The sequence below is a fragment of the Pristis pectinata genome, chromosome 2, assembly GCF_009764475.1.
Source record: "Pristis pectinata isolate sPriPec2 chromosome 2, sPriPec2.1.pri, whole genome shotgun sequence".
NCBI classification, from domain to species: domain Eukaryota; kingdom Metazoa; phylum Chordata; class Chondrichthyes; order Rhinopristiformes; family Pristidae; genus Pristis; species Pristis pectinata.
The window spans coordinates 110,483,302-110,500,065 of record NC_067406.1 but is presented as its reverse complement, the minus strand read 5'-3'; the positions used below and the strand labels follow the sequence as shown (position 1 = coordinate 110,500,065).

The window sequence follows — 16,764 nt, the reverse complement described above, 5'->3', positions numbered from 1 at the left end:
GTTCTGCAATGTCTCCTATTTAGTGGATTTGCTCACTAAACAGAAACTTGAACAGCATCTCTTCCCTCATTGCATCAAAAACTCTTACTAACCAAAATCCTTAGTTTCAAACTCAGCAGTGATTGTACTCTGTGGAATGTCTTTCTTCTGTATCCTGGATATCTTAAGAAACTCCTCCATGAGCATAAAAAAGCAATCTATCATTTACCGCCACAAACCAAAGTTACATCACATTTGTGGAACAGAAGTAACAAAGGCCTTCAACAAATTAGCTTACGTATCAGATGTTTCACTACACTATCCACAGCAAATACAACACCAATAATTCAATAACTAAAGCAGAAATTTATGATTAACTGCAAAAACACAAAAGTAATTTCAACAGAATTTTTCCAAAAAAGCATGCTAAAAGAAATTGCATTTTAAATTAAGCAATAAATGATCCATTTTCCTGGTTATCGTATGTGGATCTTGCGGTAGTGTGGGTTCTAAAAATATTAATTCTATTTTATACAACAGATTTTCTTCTCAAACTTGGCAATCTCTTATATTCTGAATTTAGTTCTTATTTGGGCATGTAATTGGTTCCTCTCTCCTTGGTTCTATCTGAAATCTCTCTTTCCTTTGTTCCTCTCATGTTCTGGATGAATTCCCCCTCCCAGGTTCCAGATGAATTGTATCTCTTCTGGGTTCCATCTGAACTTCCATCCTTTCAGTTTTGGATGAATCCCCCTTGCCTCCCAGTATCTAGGTTAATTCTTTCTTTCCTGGGTTGTATCTGAATACCCTCCCAATCAGGTTCTAGATGAATTTCCTCCCTCCTGGGTTCTAGGTGAATTCTTTCTCTTCTAGGGTGACAATGAAATTTCTCTCTTGGATTCTAACTGAACATCCTTTGCCCTGTGATAAGGGTTGGCAATAGACATTTGCTCTAAGATATTTTCATTACTTTTGTGGGAAATAAGCTATGCTGTTCAAGGTCAATATAGGCACCTTACTTTTCTCAATCTACAAATGTCAAGTTCTGACCCAGAAATGAAAAATAATAGGAATTTTGCAGTCAACAGAAAGACCTCCTGGTTCCCATTAATTACACAATAAACCTACTAGGCAATCATTCTCCCAGCAGGGCAACTAGAGTAGCTGGAGAAACCGATTCAGCAAATCTCAAACCCCGTGCCCAGCAACAGGCCTGATCCCAGCAACAATCATGCATCCAGCTGCTGTCGAATCACATTGGCAGATCAAGGGTGTGGACTAGCTATTGTTGCTGCCCAGCATTAAATAGCTAGGAGTGCTGAAGGAAGTGGGTAAGGTCTGGATAAAAAGGGATAATGGAGCTAGGGAAAGAATGGAATGGAGGAAGGGAACATCAAAGCAGTTTGCTGGGTGTGAAGGAGATGGGTGAAAATGGGGAATAGGGTTGTCAACAGTCCCATATCAAACAGGATACCTGTATTAAATAGGAAATTGGCTGCCGTGGACAAGATCAGAATGGGAAACCAATTTTCCTGTGCAATTTTCATAACTGAGGCACCTAACATTGTGACAGAGGCTAGTGTCTAGCCTAATAAATTTGGGGCCCTATTTGTCTCAGAGTCACTGGATAGACACAAGGCCCCAGGGTTTTGTGATCAGCGGCATCATCGTTAATGCCCTGCTGACCTCATTAATTGAAACTTACTTTGAAAGGGGAACACAATGATGACACAATACAAGCTGCGGACAACTACTGTGACAGTCTGCCTGTATTTCAAGAGCAATGTTGGCAACATTATATGCACTTTACATGAATTTGCCATTTCAGATTCCGCCTGAACACGTTCCCTCGCCGCTTCTGCCTGAACTTCCTTCCTCTGGTTCCACCTGAACTTCTCTTGCTGCTTCTGCCTGAACCTTTCTCTCACTGTTTATGCCTGAACTTATTGCTTCCACCTGTCTTATTGCTTCCACCTGTGTTTCCCCTCTTGCTGCTTCTGCCTGAAATTCCCATCTCACTGCTTCCACCTGAACTTCCCTCGCTGTTTCTGTCTGGATTCTCTCTCTGCTGTGCTTTGGCTGAAATTCCTCCTCTTGTAGGTTGTGGTTGAATTCCTCCTCTCCTTGCTTCCTCTTGTGTCCCCTCTCCGCCTACCTCTGGCTGAATTTCCCCTTTATTCTTCCTGAAACAGCTGCTTCTTGACTTCTGGTCATGTTCTCTCTCTCTAATTCTGGCGGTATTTTCCCTCTACCAGCTTCTGCCTAGATTTCCTTTCTCACTGGTTCAGCCTAAGATCCCTTTGTCTCTCAGAAATCTGTCCCTCCCTGCAGGGAAAACATATGGACCCAATTTTCAAATTCTGTAACATCTACCAACAATAGGAACTATCTCCTTGAGCAATTCTGGGCTGGTAGAGCATGCCCTGTCACTGATATACTACATTGCTAAATACAACTATAAAACTACAATAGTAGATGCTGTGGCTAACGTAGCCAGGAATTAATTTATTCAGTGCTCCAAATAGTTTTTTAAATGAATGGAAGTGTTCAGTCTGAGAAAAGTAAGAACAATGCATATAATGTGGAATTGCAAAAGAAAGGACATGGCTGTAGAGAGTAGTACTTAAGCTGTTAATGAACTTCAACAATGTGTAAAATTCTGTTGAAGTTCCACGACAAAACAAGCCATCTGGCAGCACATCTCTGCTGTGTGAGCTGATGTGTAGCTGGTTCAATATCACGACTACAAAGACTTGTCTTTCTGAACCAAATAGTAGTTATCTTAGTGAACCTGTTGATCTGTTCCATTTTGTAATAGTCATCCATCTGGTTTAAATAGTTGGAACTTGGTCCTTGCACTTGTTTTCTGGGTGAGTCTGGAAAACATATCCCATTGTCCTTTGCTGCATAAAGATTACAGAACTCATCTGAAGTGGTTTGGAAGAGTCCTGGAAAACAGATGTTAAACAAATTATAAGGGTTTACATCATTAAAATGCCTGTATGTTGCAAAAAGAATAGCTGAAGTCAAAGCTTTTACTTTAAAGGATCAAGAAAGGAAATGTGCATTGCCATGTTTTGAAAGGTGATACTTCTAAAAATAATTCTCATTGGCGTTATCTTGATATACATTGCAGTGGTCAACTAACAGTGAGAAAAAAACTATTTGAAGGATAGCAAATGATATTGTTTTTCAAATTAAAATAATATGGCTTTTAAACAATTGATTAGAATTTTACTCTATTTTTAGTGTGACAGCATTTGTGCATTTACTTGACTTTTAACACAAAGAAACCTTTAAAATATTGCTTCCTTTTGTTGTGTTATGCACAGTTTCTTTAAACAAAAATGTAGCAGTTTATGAAGTTTCCACATTCTTTTATCAACAAACCATCGCTACACTGGGGGCCTCGGGATGATATAACAAAGAGCTGGCATATCAAGAAAATATCATCCATGCTTTCAAGAAGCAGAAAATAGAAAACCATAACAAGATCAGGGGCATGTCAAAGATTTAAGATTTTTTTTCCCTCAGCAACAAAATGTACATTGAGTTACATACAACTCTTCAAACTATTAAAATAATAACTTTATTTCCAGTTCATCAACATTCCAATTGAGGAAGAAACATGACCAATTATTTATTCATTAGCCACAAAATGTAATAAATGCAACTAAAAATTAACTATTTTGTTACTGTTCAGGGTTGTGATTATCCTCATGAGACAAAATAGACAGATCAATTCTTTTAGCTGTTACAAAACACTGATAGGTTATTAATGGACATTCACAGATTTACGTTTCAACAAAGGAGAATCTCAGAATTTAGAATTAACAAATAAAAGGTGGTGTTCCATAATCTATGGCATAATTGAAGCAATGTTTACATCTTACCTTTTGAGGTTGTCCCTTGACTTAAAATTTATTCTTCTGAATAAATTAAATGCATTTCAAGTTACGCAACTTGTTCTGAAACCTCTTTCCTAATCCTATTCCCTCAGTTCTTGAGATCTTCCTCTTGCACGTTCTGTGATGGTGTTGACAGTTGTGTGCTGTCTGGAGTATCAGAGATACAAACCCTCTTCTTGTACTGCACGTGCAGCACATTAGAGCATCAGTAAGCTTGCCATTTCACCTTCCTTTAATCTGTACAGTTTTACAGTTTTAAATTCACTGCAAATGCTTATACTTCAATGTATTGAAAGTCAAAAAGGTACCTTTTCCTCTTCAGTATTTTCAGCAACAAAGTGAACGTAAATATAAAGCAATATTCCATACTTTGTGTCTACTTTATGTCTAAGAGCCTCAAGGGAATTCTTTATCCATCTGTTTATCAGTAATAATGTGTGAAATAAACAATGTGATTCTTTTCATTTTAAAGAATAATATTAAATGTATCCCAAAATGAGAAAGCTAAGTTATATTGATTATAAGATTTTACTTCACTTACTGTGTTTTTAATTCTTTTATCTTTTTAGATTGTGTAACCCTCTTTCTTATCTTCAAAATAACAACAGCATATTTTGAATAAGCACCTTCCAGATCCAAAAAATGCACAGCAGTAAACACACAGCCTTACCCATCAACTACTTCTCCCTATGCCCGCCTCCCCCAGCCTATCTGGGTCTGGAAATTTATCATACGAAAAATTGCCACTGAGAACTCTTTATTTCAGGAACAACAACAGAAAAACCATATTGTTCTACTCTGTAGTCAAGTACATCACTGCACTGATACAGTAAACTTCCAGGCCACCCAGTGTTACAGAATTTGACTAGCATGTTATAAGTTTCAAAATTTGTTAACTATATGCTGTACACAATACTAATTTGCAAATTACAATTAACTGCAATTATTTTTGTTTTGGATCATATTAATGACAAGAAACTATCTAAAAAATCAAATATATGTGAACATTTTCCACATAAAATCCTCAGTTATTTTTTGTATACTTTTAATACTTCATAAAACATTACACCATTATTGTAAGTTGATATGAAGTCAAATGACATTTGAAATCAAAGACTGTACAGCCATAAAAGTTTGTAATCAGTAAATAGTCATTTTCTAGCTCAAAAAGAAAAAAATAGAGCTCTACATTTTGGGATAATTTTCTGTAATTTCATTAGCTTCTGTTGCATTTTTCTAATTGGGTATCTTAAATAAATATAGTTAGGCTGCTTGTCAATGATTACCCTGTCAACAAAATTTGTCCTCTAACTTTGGTATCAAAACAACAGCTTTCAATTAGTACCGACCTCTGCAATAGCAAGTGGTGCCATATGTTGATTATAAGCATCTGTCTAACGTTGGAAAATCATCTTGCTCTCCTGAAAAACAGGCTGCTAGTTCGCTTATGCACACCCCTGAGCCCCATCCATGTCCCAGTGCTAAAGTTATGCTTTCATCTGGTTATCTTCCAAGACAACCTGGGTGGTCACCCAAAGCACTTGACATCTTGATGCACTTCAGCAGTTTTACACATACACAAACTTTGTAGAAAAATAAATTTGTCATTCGTCACCACATATGTTGATCTGGGGAGAAAGGTTCCTGTGGCACCAGCTCCTGTGCTGCTTAAGACACTCCAATTAACTCCTTTGCTCAGTATAAATGCAATTTTTAAAAAGTTAAGTAGCAATTTGTAAAAAAAAATGAGGACGAGGTTACTTGGGTCAGGGATTAGTTAATTTTTTGAGTAGGAAAAGTGTACAAAAATTCCCTGTTGCTTTTATTGTTTGTGAATAATATCCACCAAAATCTAATCTGTTATGACTGCCTAGACTTGGAAAATGTAACCAATCCTCCCCAGCCCCCCACCCCCTCACTCCAACCCTCAGCCTTTCAGTCTGCAGGGAATGTGATAAAGAGTAAGAACCAGCTGTATGGAGGGAACTATGGAAAAAATGGTAGCTTGTGGATAAAATAATAATATTTTCATTTTCTAGGAAACTTTGGAAAATGTGTGAAACCACACCAAAGAAAATGAAGAGCTCTCCTTGAGAAGATTTTCTTAAAAAAAAGTTGTGTTGAATTTAAATACAAGATATCATTAAAAATACATGCCTTGCTGCAAAAGGACTGATTTCCATCAAAGAAATGAGATGCAAAATGAAAAACCATGCATCTGGTATTGTATATTTATTAGAACAAATGAAAAGGAATTACTGCAGCTATTAATGCAACAACAATACTGTATTATAAAAGCTGCTTTTAATTGTGAAAAGAGACACGATGGGGTGGCAGCAGCCTTTTCTGAATGTTACTACATCTCCAAATAGGGTGGCAGCAGCATCTGCCAGCAGTTCTGAAGTAATGACTTTTCAGTCAGCTTTCGTTTTGTTTAATGGTGCCCATGACCACCCCCTTTCATTGCAATAAGCATACCAGAGGACCATGGGTCTGCTGTGAATACCCCCCACATTGATTCATCAAGTATCAAAGTAGATGAGGAATTATATGATTTCAGGAGTTCAATCAGATGTCCTGTTGCCTTTATTACCTGTTATTTGGCTTCTGCACGCAAAGTAGAGCTGTTTGCAATAATCTCTGCACAACATGGGAAAAGCCAGTTCATTGTCTGATGCTCCTTGCCAGTCAGGTAAGTGAAATAAATACTGTGCATGTGGTGAACATTGGGCACACTTGATTTCCTCCAGCAGCTTTGCACATTCTGTGTTGTTTGTAACAGAAAATATCTGAAAATCAAACAGCAGAAAGAAGTAAGCAAAAGCAAACTGAATTAAAAAGATAACATTCAGATGTGCAGAGAACATCTGCTTTATGTAAGATCTTTACCATACTTCTTGCCTTTAGGAATAGAGATGAAATTGATTTACTTGATTTTCACCTAACTTTAAATCTAGTGCATCAACTAATATTACATGTGTTCAAAATTCCATAATTTATGTATTGTTTCTTTTCTTCCATAAACTGAAACATGAATAAAAGTTTTAAAGGAGAAACTAGAGTGTGCAAACATAAAAAATTCCAAATATTAGATCACATTAAAGGAAGTTTTACTCAGGTCATAACAATATGTATGTTTTGCATTATGTTACTTTCCTACGCCGAAACCCCCACTGTAGGAATTCTCAGTGGGAGTTCTGCTGATGTCCTCTTGGGTTCTAATGTTCTGAAGTACAATTATAAAATTTAATAGAAATAATAATGCCCATAAAATGCATCATTCAGCTCCAAATGATTACAAATTTCCACAACTAACTTTCAATGGAAAAATATTTATTAGAGTGAAAGTAATTACTGTGGGACTGTTGGCAGGTTATATGTTTTTGTTTATAAAATACTGAAATTGCTAAAACTACTTAATAACATTTTCATGGTTATCTTTGAATTCTAACTTTCCATCCTTGGAAAGTTATTTATAATATTTACTCATTTATGGTTAGCACAATTGGACTAAATGAGTTCTAAATATGTTAATTAATGCTTTGTTTAGCATTCAATGAAAAGTGATTCCAATCCCATGTACATATATTTTTGATTTGTTTGTAATCATATAAAAAACTTACTTTTTTTTGTACATAATGCCTCTCACAATTTGACTTAGCACTATCTCTATCCAAACCTGGTTTATTTGGCTTCTTTGGAAAGAAGTTCCAGTATTACAACTGTCATTGCAATTAAACTGCAGTGAAGTATCCTGCACACTATCCTCAATTTAATTCCTTTTAAAATAAAGTGACAGTTCATCAGGAATAATAACTAATTTCATAACTTCCTGAATACTTAAGTTGCATTTATAAATTAGAGACGTCTTTATATTATTCTGAAGGACAGATTTATTTGTATGCCTGAAAATAAAACAAAATATTCAAATTCTGCTAACCAGCTGTCAACTAGCACACCCCTCTGTTGGCCATCACAGACACCAATTTCACTATTAGGTATTTTTACGGAGCCAAACACACTGCAAGAGATTCTAATGATTGCAATCACTTTTTACTATTTCTGGAATGTGTTTTGGTCACATAAAATAGATTGGCCAACAGTATAATATAAATTATCTGAAATTAGATCCAGGATTTTCTCAATATATTTATTTTGTGCTGTTTTTACACAGTGAGACCTTCACATTTTGCACTGTGTGAGGTCTGCAGGGTATATACCCATGAAGAGATAGATAGAGCCATCATTATAACACACCCTCAATGTTCTCTCCCACTGGAAACAATGGGAGCGCACACAGAGCAATGCAAGCATGGAGTGATTGGCCCTTTGCGTCTAATGCATGTGTAGTCAAGCTAACTGTGCAAGAAGTTACAGAAGGATCATGAATTGGGACAAAGGATGCATCCCAAATTTTAAGTAAAGTTGCATAAAACCAAATTTAATACTTTTGTGCTTATTATCCCAAGAATTTAAAAACAGACACTGGAAAAATATGTCGATCATTGCAACTTATATCCTGAAAATACAATTAGAGTTACTTACATGCTCTTAGGGCCCCAAAACAATCTCAGTTTGGAAACTGCTAATGATATACTTAGATCATCTTCACCACAATAAACATATAATCAAAGATTTTGTTTTCTGATAAATGGTGTGGATTTTTGACAATTAAGGTTTAAAGCTTGATTAATTTTGTTTCATAAGTTGTTCTTTTCTGGAGTTGTTCACGGGTTTATAGGTAAATGTATGGATCCCATTCTCTTTTGGAAGTAACGTTCAAAAGTAACTTAGATTGGAAAATCAACAGTTGGTTCTATCTCTAACCCACAATTTCTTCTCATGTAATTCAACATTTGGAGAATTACTTTAGAATTTGTCCATATATAAATTGGGCTTTATCTTCTCAAGGCTGCTGTTGGAAAGTGCTTGACATATCATGACTGAAAGTTTTCCAATCTGATTGAATGGACTGATTGGACAGCACCACAATACTGCTTCACGCACATTTTGGTCAGAGAGAGAGAGATTTTATTCCCTTTTCCTCTCAAATAGATAGAATTTATTCGCTTTCCATTTCAGCAGCCGCTCCGTAATCTCTTGGAGCTTAAACATTGTAGTTTTGGTTGGGAATTAGCAAAATAAGTATACCAAATGGACTGCAATGATGCAAATGCCAAAATATTATCCAAAAAAGCTGCTGAATTTATATAATTTTTTTAAGAAATGAGAAGAGAACATTATTTTCATCTATACAAGATCTTATCTTTGAAAATAGTGTTGCCACAAATCAGGTATTGCATTACAGCAATTTACATAAACTCTGATAACATCATTCTGGAATCAACTTTCAGCGGAATACAAATATCTGTTTTATGGGAGTGAGAGCTTTAACACAGAAAGTACATTAATGACAATGGAAAGCACACCTTAAGTAGTGGGAAGAACACACTGGACAGATTTTTATTGCTACATCATCAGAGGACTGACCATCTCAATTAGACATTGCTCACAACAGAAACTATCCATGTGTTGGAAATACGAGATAAAAACTGATGAATTCATCTACCAAAATAAAGGTACAATCAGAAGGTATAGCAACAATTTCTTGTTTCCCTGGGACATTATGATTATAAACAAGCAAATAAGTGAAATGCAATGTTTTAAGCATGCATTTCAAATACGAGTTTCAAGGACACTGGAGAAAAACTGTGAAGCCAGTCCGCATTGACCGAAGAGTTCTGGCATAAATGTTGACTCAAAAGCAGATTTTTTTTAATGGCTGGGCCAATTTATAATATGGAAATCATACAGTGTTTTATAGATAGATAGATATAGATATATTTATATACGTTTTATATATATATATATATATATATATATATATATATATTATATATATATACACACACATAGTACAAAGGTTAACATATGCAAATAGAGAACTCGTTCAATTCTCCAACTGCTAAAAACACTGATCAGGTGTTGCTGTTCAGTTAATGGGTTGCTGTCTTTCTAATGTTGACAATGGCAGATTATGCAAAATACAGTGATTTGCATTTATGTTTGGAGAACAGTGAAGAACAATTCACTAAACATATTTATTTTATGTTCTTTTAGTTTCAAGGAGGAATATAATTGCAAATTAGAAGTGCTAACAAATACCAAAATGAATCTATCCGATGAACAATGCACTGTTAACTTTTGACCTTTTAAATATATTAGATTGTACAATGCAGAGTATTAGCTCTATTAACCTAATGCTCTTTTTGCACTTAAGGCCAGTATAAAAGTTATAAGGTTGCATAAAGTTTTATTGCTGAGGTGATTCAACTATCTCCAAAGCTCTATTTGCATACTGTGGTCTGTTTTATAGTGTATAGCGAAGCATTGATTGTTTAATTCTTTGTGTTCACCACAGTATATTTAAGTCTACTGAGTCAGCACAGAACAGGTGGGTTGTAATTTATAAACAAAAGTATTATATGGCTGGTACATGGGTGGTCCAGATAACCAGAGGGATAGAATTGAGATTTCGTATTGCCAGTGGATGTGATTTGATGCTATCACAGTGGCAACCATGCCTGGGGCTCATTTCTAATGGAAGGCTAATTCGATCTGTTATCGATGGGAACAAAAATGATTCCTAGGGACAGCAATATGAATCATGAAGGAAAGGAAAATCTTCGTTAGGGTAACAATGAAGAAATAAGACTGGTGCTGGAAACATTTTAAGGGTGAAAAATGGAAAATAAGAGTATTAACAGAAGTAGGCATAGGCCACACACACCCTCAAGCCTGTTCCGATGTTTAGTAAGGTCATGACTAATCTCATCTTTATCCTTATCTCCACCTTCGTGCACAATCTCAACAATCTTTGATTCTCTTTCTTAATCTAAAGAACTATTTATCACAGCATTGAATACACCTTGTTACTGGGCATCATTTGCCCTCTGGAGTAGAAAATTCCAAAGATTCACCGTGCTCAGTGGGAATAAATTCCTCCACATCTCTTTTGTAAATTGGCAACCCCTTATCCTTGAACTATGCATCCTTGTTTTAGACTTCCCCACAAAGGGAAACATCCTCACAGCACTTATTCTGTCAAGCCCATTCAGAATCATAAATATTTTTAGATCTCCTCTCCTCCTTCTAAATTCCTGATAGTTTGTCAACCTTTCTTCTTAAGACAAACCGCTTTTCCTAGGAATCGATCTACCAAACTTCCCTGGCACCTACTCTAAGGCAAGCAAAAAGGAGACCACGATTTTACATTGTACTCCAGATGTACTCTCACCAAGCCCTTTACATTTGTAGCAACACTTGCCTACTTTTGACTCTTCCCTCCTGATATTACCATTCCATTTGACTTCCTAATTATTTGCTGAACACGCAAATGTTCTCTGTTTCTTGCATGAAGATTCTCTGAACACCAACATCAAATAGTTTCGCACCACTTAAATAATATTCTGCTTGTCTATCATATGAAACGTACAAAGTTACATTTCCCCACATTATAAGCCACCTACCACACTTTTGCTCTCACATTGAAGTTGTTTATTTACTTCTGTAGGCTCTTCTAACAATTTACTTTCCTACCTATCACTATTATTAGCAAACTTGGCCTCTCCATTTATGTCGCTAAAATAGACTGTGAGGAGCTAAGGCACCTGAATCCTGAGGCACCTTGTGAGTTAAAGCTTGCCAATGGGAAAATTACCCATTTATACCTCTGTCTGTTTTCTGTCAAAAAGTCCCTCCTCTATCCGTCTAATCTATTCAATTCCAACATCAGTAACTGTTATTAAGGAAGTTGTTCCATAATAACTGCTTTAATAAGGGATTTCCACATTTTCCTGAGAAAAGTGTCTCAAGCCCTCTCCAAAGTGTACAATGAGGTCAGGAATGTGATGAAATGTTCTCCATTTGCCTGGATGACTGTGTTCCAAGAACTCTGACAAAACCTAACACCATCCAGGACAAAACAGCTCACTTAACTGGTTAATCCAATCACCACCCTAAATGCTCACCCTCTCCATCAACGGGCCACTGTAGCTGCTGTGTGTAATATCTAAAAATTGACTAAGGTTATTTAGATAGCACCTCCCATAACAAGTGGTGAATTAGGAACACCATCATCTGCACACTCCTCTCCAAGCCACATTCTAGCCTGAACTGAAAATATAACATCATTCTTTCCACATTGTTAGGTCTTAAACCATTAAAATCCAACCTGATAGCTCCAGGGAGAAGTTTATTTTACAGTGCTTTGAAAATATCGGTCACCACTCAATTCCAATTAGGGATGGTCAGTTAATGTGGTATTACCAGCAATGTCCTCATACCTTAAATTAATTTAAAAAATCTGTTAAGCAGCACCATTTTGAATGGCTTTTTTGAAATCCAAATGCACTACACTCACTGACCCCCTCCCCCCATTTATTTTCCCCACTGGTTATATCCTCAAAGGTATAATTAATTAGTCAAAAATGATTTCCCTCTCATAAAACAATGCTGACCCTGCCTAATCATATTATGATTCTATAAGTGTCCCACAACAACTTTCTTAATAAAGGGTTTCAACATTGTCTTGATGACTGAGACCTAACTGGCCAATAGTTCCATTAAGGAAGGATGTTAATGACCTTGGTAGATCTGGTTAGAATGTAAGCATCACAGCTGCGGGCTGAAGGTTCTGCTTGGGTATTCCATGTTTGCATTAGGTGCCCAGTCAATAAACATTGTACATGAATTGACAATATGATAGGACAAATTTCAAGATTATGGTCATTCTGTGTATTTTTCCCAAGCATATATTCTAAATAAAACATGATAGCGTGACATTCCAGACAAGGTGTCTTAAGTTTTTCATGCCTTGAAATCCCATATCTTAGCTCAGAAATGTCAGTGCTAGAACTCGCCATTAGATGGAGCACCACATAGAACTACAGTAGCTGTGGAAGGAAACTGAAATTCTCTGGCTCTCTTCTGCATATCCCCACAACTGCCACCTCCTCTTCCCCACCACCCCACCCACCTGCAAAATCATCATTCAAGTTTGGAAGCTGCAGAACAGTGTCAATGTGGTCAGGGGAAACTCGCTACCACAAGACTATTCTACCCACCTGGCTGTGAGATGGTTCACAATTGAATGATTACATTTCCAATAAATGCACTGGCCAACAGAATAACTTATTAATTTTAATATCCTGTATGTACTTTTACTGAATAAACATTTCTTCAGAATATAAATGTAAGCACCATACTTCTGATGTGTCCGCAACACTTCATGGTTTTTGCATAAAATAAGAATTTTGCTTAGCACAATCTTTGAATTTTTTTAGCCATTTGACTACATTCTCCCTGCATTGAATGACCTGTTATTCTTGCAGTAACAGCAGTGCATCTCAAATCTGAGAAAGCTTATCTGTTATCAATCTGTCTGATCCCATAAAACATCCTATCTATTCAGTAGACCACTAGGTATTATCTGATTGCTAAATAAGTGATTGGAAAGCTTAAGTACCCCTAAAATTCCTGTTTTGTCCTTACTGTTGCTATTCTGTATAAAACCATTGAGCTGCATGTGATTAAACATAATGCATTGAAAACAACCAATATTCACACATTAATTAACATGCTTAGGAATGATTACTGTTACTATTCACTTGCGTAAAGCATGTGCAGTCTTCCTTTCATCACAAAATTGCTCCAATTAGCAGACTGAATAATTTGGTGCTTTAAACATGAAGATGATTTGTTTGCTCCTTCACATATGTTTAACAAATATTATTAGTGAACTTAAGACCAAACAGCTTAGAATACAGAGAACACACTTGATAACATTCACTTGGACAAGCATTCACTTGGCTCTGATATCATTCAAAGTTGCAAATCAGTAAGGATAAATTCTCTAATAAGCTCTTCCTAAAATAGCCATGTGTTCAGGCAAGCTGACAAACCATCCAAAACACTTGAAAGTTATTGGGATAAAAAGTTGCAGAGAAGTATATCAGAAAACATGATTATGCATGATATAATCAATAGCTGGTTGTGAGAAACACTAAAATAATTGTTTCTCCATTTATGTATAAATAAAATATATCTGGTAAAATTAGCTAATACTATCAGCTATGTTAGTCAATTACACTGACAGATTGTTAACACGGATCAGTTCCACCCAAAAACCTGACGAATTTTCCCCTCACTTGAATATTGCCACATTTGGTAAAAAGACGAGAAACTAGAGCTGAAAACCCGCAGTGAGGCGTTCTTACTGATCTGGGAACAGAAATAGTAGGACAAATGCTCACTCAAAAGAGGTGAACATTTGGACAGAGCTTGGACTGAAGGAGAATGATGTTCTCCAGTTTCACCCATTAGTGAACCAACTAACAAACACAATGGTGTTGTTGTTATTCTTTTGCCATAAGCAACAGGACTCTGTGTGTGGGCAGCAGTTTAGTGGGGAGGAGGATAAGTCGACCCCTTTTTGTCCTATTGATTTTTTTCTATTTGCATGACTTGAGCAAATTAAATGATGCAATATGGCTTTTTGTTACAAAACAAAGTGGAAGATACCACCCAGACGCATATGTTGATTCGTAGAAGCTGTTTACATGAGAATGGAGTGAAATCCACCGTGAACCTAGCATAAAAATTCGATTCAGTCTGAGTATTTCTTATTATGCTGAGGCCAACAACGCTGAAACACGAGTTTTGAGGCGTCCCTCGTCATCCTTGACAACTACAGTGCTGCAAATGTGAAGATTATAAAAGAACACCTGAAGGATTTGCACACTTCCATTTTGTAACTTTTGTCCGTCAACACCTTTATGACTGGAGCCCCCTTCTCTTGCCCAAGAAAAGTAAACAGAAACGTATTACCCCGACCCCCTGCCAACAACAGTCTACCCTTGTTACACGCAGTACTTACTATAAGGTCTTTGATAACTATAACTGGGCTTGCTGCTGGTCTGTGCTCAACCTGTTGAATGCATCATTTGCAGCATGGCATGGTGCATTTTACTCCAGCCTGAGCGTGAGCATTTACCTTGGGATCAACGAACTCATGGAAATGCCCGAAGCTGGGGCAGCAGGACAGGCGGCTATACAGCCTGTGACAGATATAGCCACTGGGGTCCAGGGCGAGCAGCCTCCTCTCCCTCCTCCTCAAGCGGCGCGGCGTACTCCCATCCAGGCATCTCCTCACCGGAGATTTCTCACTCCTCTCAAGAAACTTCGCTTCGCTGTCAAGAAAGTTAGCAGCCACCGCCAGCACCAGGGCAAACTTCAAAGACACCATCGCGTTCATTCTCATTCTCCAATATTGAAATATATATAAAGTTTAAATCGTCCTCACGCTTTACTTTTTTTAAAAAAAATCACAACTCCCGAAAGCACATGTCTTTTTAAAGGTGCTACATAAAAAAAATAGAAATCTACGATGTTTTTTTTCTGCAATTGATGTTTCTGTGCACAGCAGAAACTGAAATGCAGTAGTTGCAGCTGCCTGTGCAGCGAGCTGTCGGGTGTGAGCGGCAGCAGCAGCGCGCATTCGGGCTAAGCCTGGTGCAATGTTTTCTCAGGATGGATGTTAGCAGGTAGGTGGCACGCTCTCTGCTTCATTCACTCTCCACATGATGTGTAATGTGTGCGTTTCACCACCAACAACCACCCCCCCCCCCCCCCCCCCCCACCGCCGCTCTTTTTTTTTCCGCGACCGCATGCACGCGCCCAACGATGTCATCGCCGGAGAACACAGCGGTGTCGGGAGCGCGCCGTGTGTGCGTGTGGGTGGGCGCCCTCCCGCACCCACCGCCCGAGCTGCCGCTGGCCCTCCGCACCCTCGCGTCAGCCAGTGCTTGGCGCCCGCACCTTCCCGCGAGCTGCTGCTTCCCCTTGCACAGGGTGCAGAGTAAATCGGAGAATTGCAAATTAGCAGCAAGTGTAACACAAAAAAATGTTACCGCAGGATTCTTCCATTTCTCCCAACTAGGTTAAAGTACAAATAATCCATGACTTTTTTTTTGTTACTGTTGTGGGACGGTGGGAATTCGTTTAACTTTCTAAAGTTTGGAATGTTGCTGTGGAGATTTTCTCATAGAGAGAGGAGAGAGGGAATTTGCGCCGTAAATCTTGCATGTTTTCATTATTTTGTTGTTTGCGTTTCATGTACCTACCTATGGATGTTTCGCTTTTCGCCAGTTTCGAGAGAGTTTAAGTCAACTGCTTATCGTATGAAATGATTCCATGTGAATTTTTTAGGTCAATATTTAATTGTTTTCGTACAAATGCATAAATTAAGAGAGGGCACTCGTAATGAGTTGGAGCTGTGAGACGCGATTTCCAGCTCAGCAGTGAGTGGACTGACCTGTAAACTGATGCATGCGGTCCGGATACTCTGCCAGGGCTGCTCTCCTGTGACTCCGTGCTAGGCAAGTGATGAAAATGAGGCAATTTAAATTAAATATTAAGCACAAACTGGTGGGCAATCTTGTTTCAGCAACATCACTCGTACATACTTTCATGCCTCAATGTGGTCTCTCCTGAGTGTGACGCCCTCCTAGAAGAACAGTGCAAATGTTCTGTGCCACTCAGGGTTCAGACCTTATTTGTTCTCATAAGAATTTCCTGGAACCTTGCATCTTTGCATTTGATGCATTAGAATGTTGACCATCTTTAGGATGCAACACTAAACCAAAGCCCCCTCTGTCCTCTCAACTTGGTATAAAAGACTCCGCACTATTTAAGAGAAGAGTTGGATAGTTGGTATCTTGGTTAGTATTTTTTCCTCATTCAACTTTACCAGAAAACAGTTCACTTGGTCATTTCTCTCACTGCTGTTTGTAGTTTGTGCCCAAGTTTGTTGATGCCT

General features: G+C 37.7%; 1 protein-coding gene across 2 annotated transcripts in view; it reads right to left on the bottom strand.

The window, feature by feature from the left end:
• The window catches only part of hhip (hedgehog interacting protein), a 131,539-nt gene extending 116,048 nt beyond the window's left edge, over positions 1 to 15,491 (bottom strand). For both annotated transcript variants that reach the window (XM_052043839.1, XM_052043846.1), the window contains exons 1-3: positions 14,941 to 15,491; positions 6,481 to 6,676; positions 2,771 to 2,927 (exon numbers count right to left, since the gene is read on the bottom strand). In XM_052043839.1, the coding sequence (XP_051899799.1) occupies positions 2,771 to 2,927; positions 6,481 to 6,676; positions 14,941 to 15,207 (620 nt within the window). In that variant the 5' untranslated portion in view covers positions 15,208 to 15,491. The remainder of the gene's footprint in view (positions 1 to 2,770; positions 2,928 to 6,480; positions 6,677 to 14,940) is intronic.
• Positions 15,492 to 16,764: the final 1,273 nt, after the last annotated feature.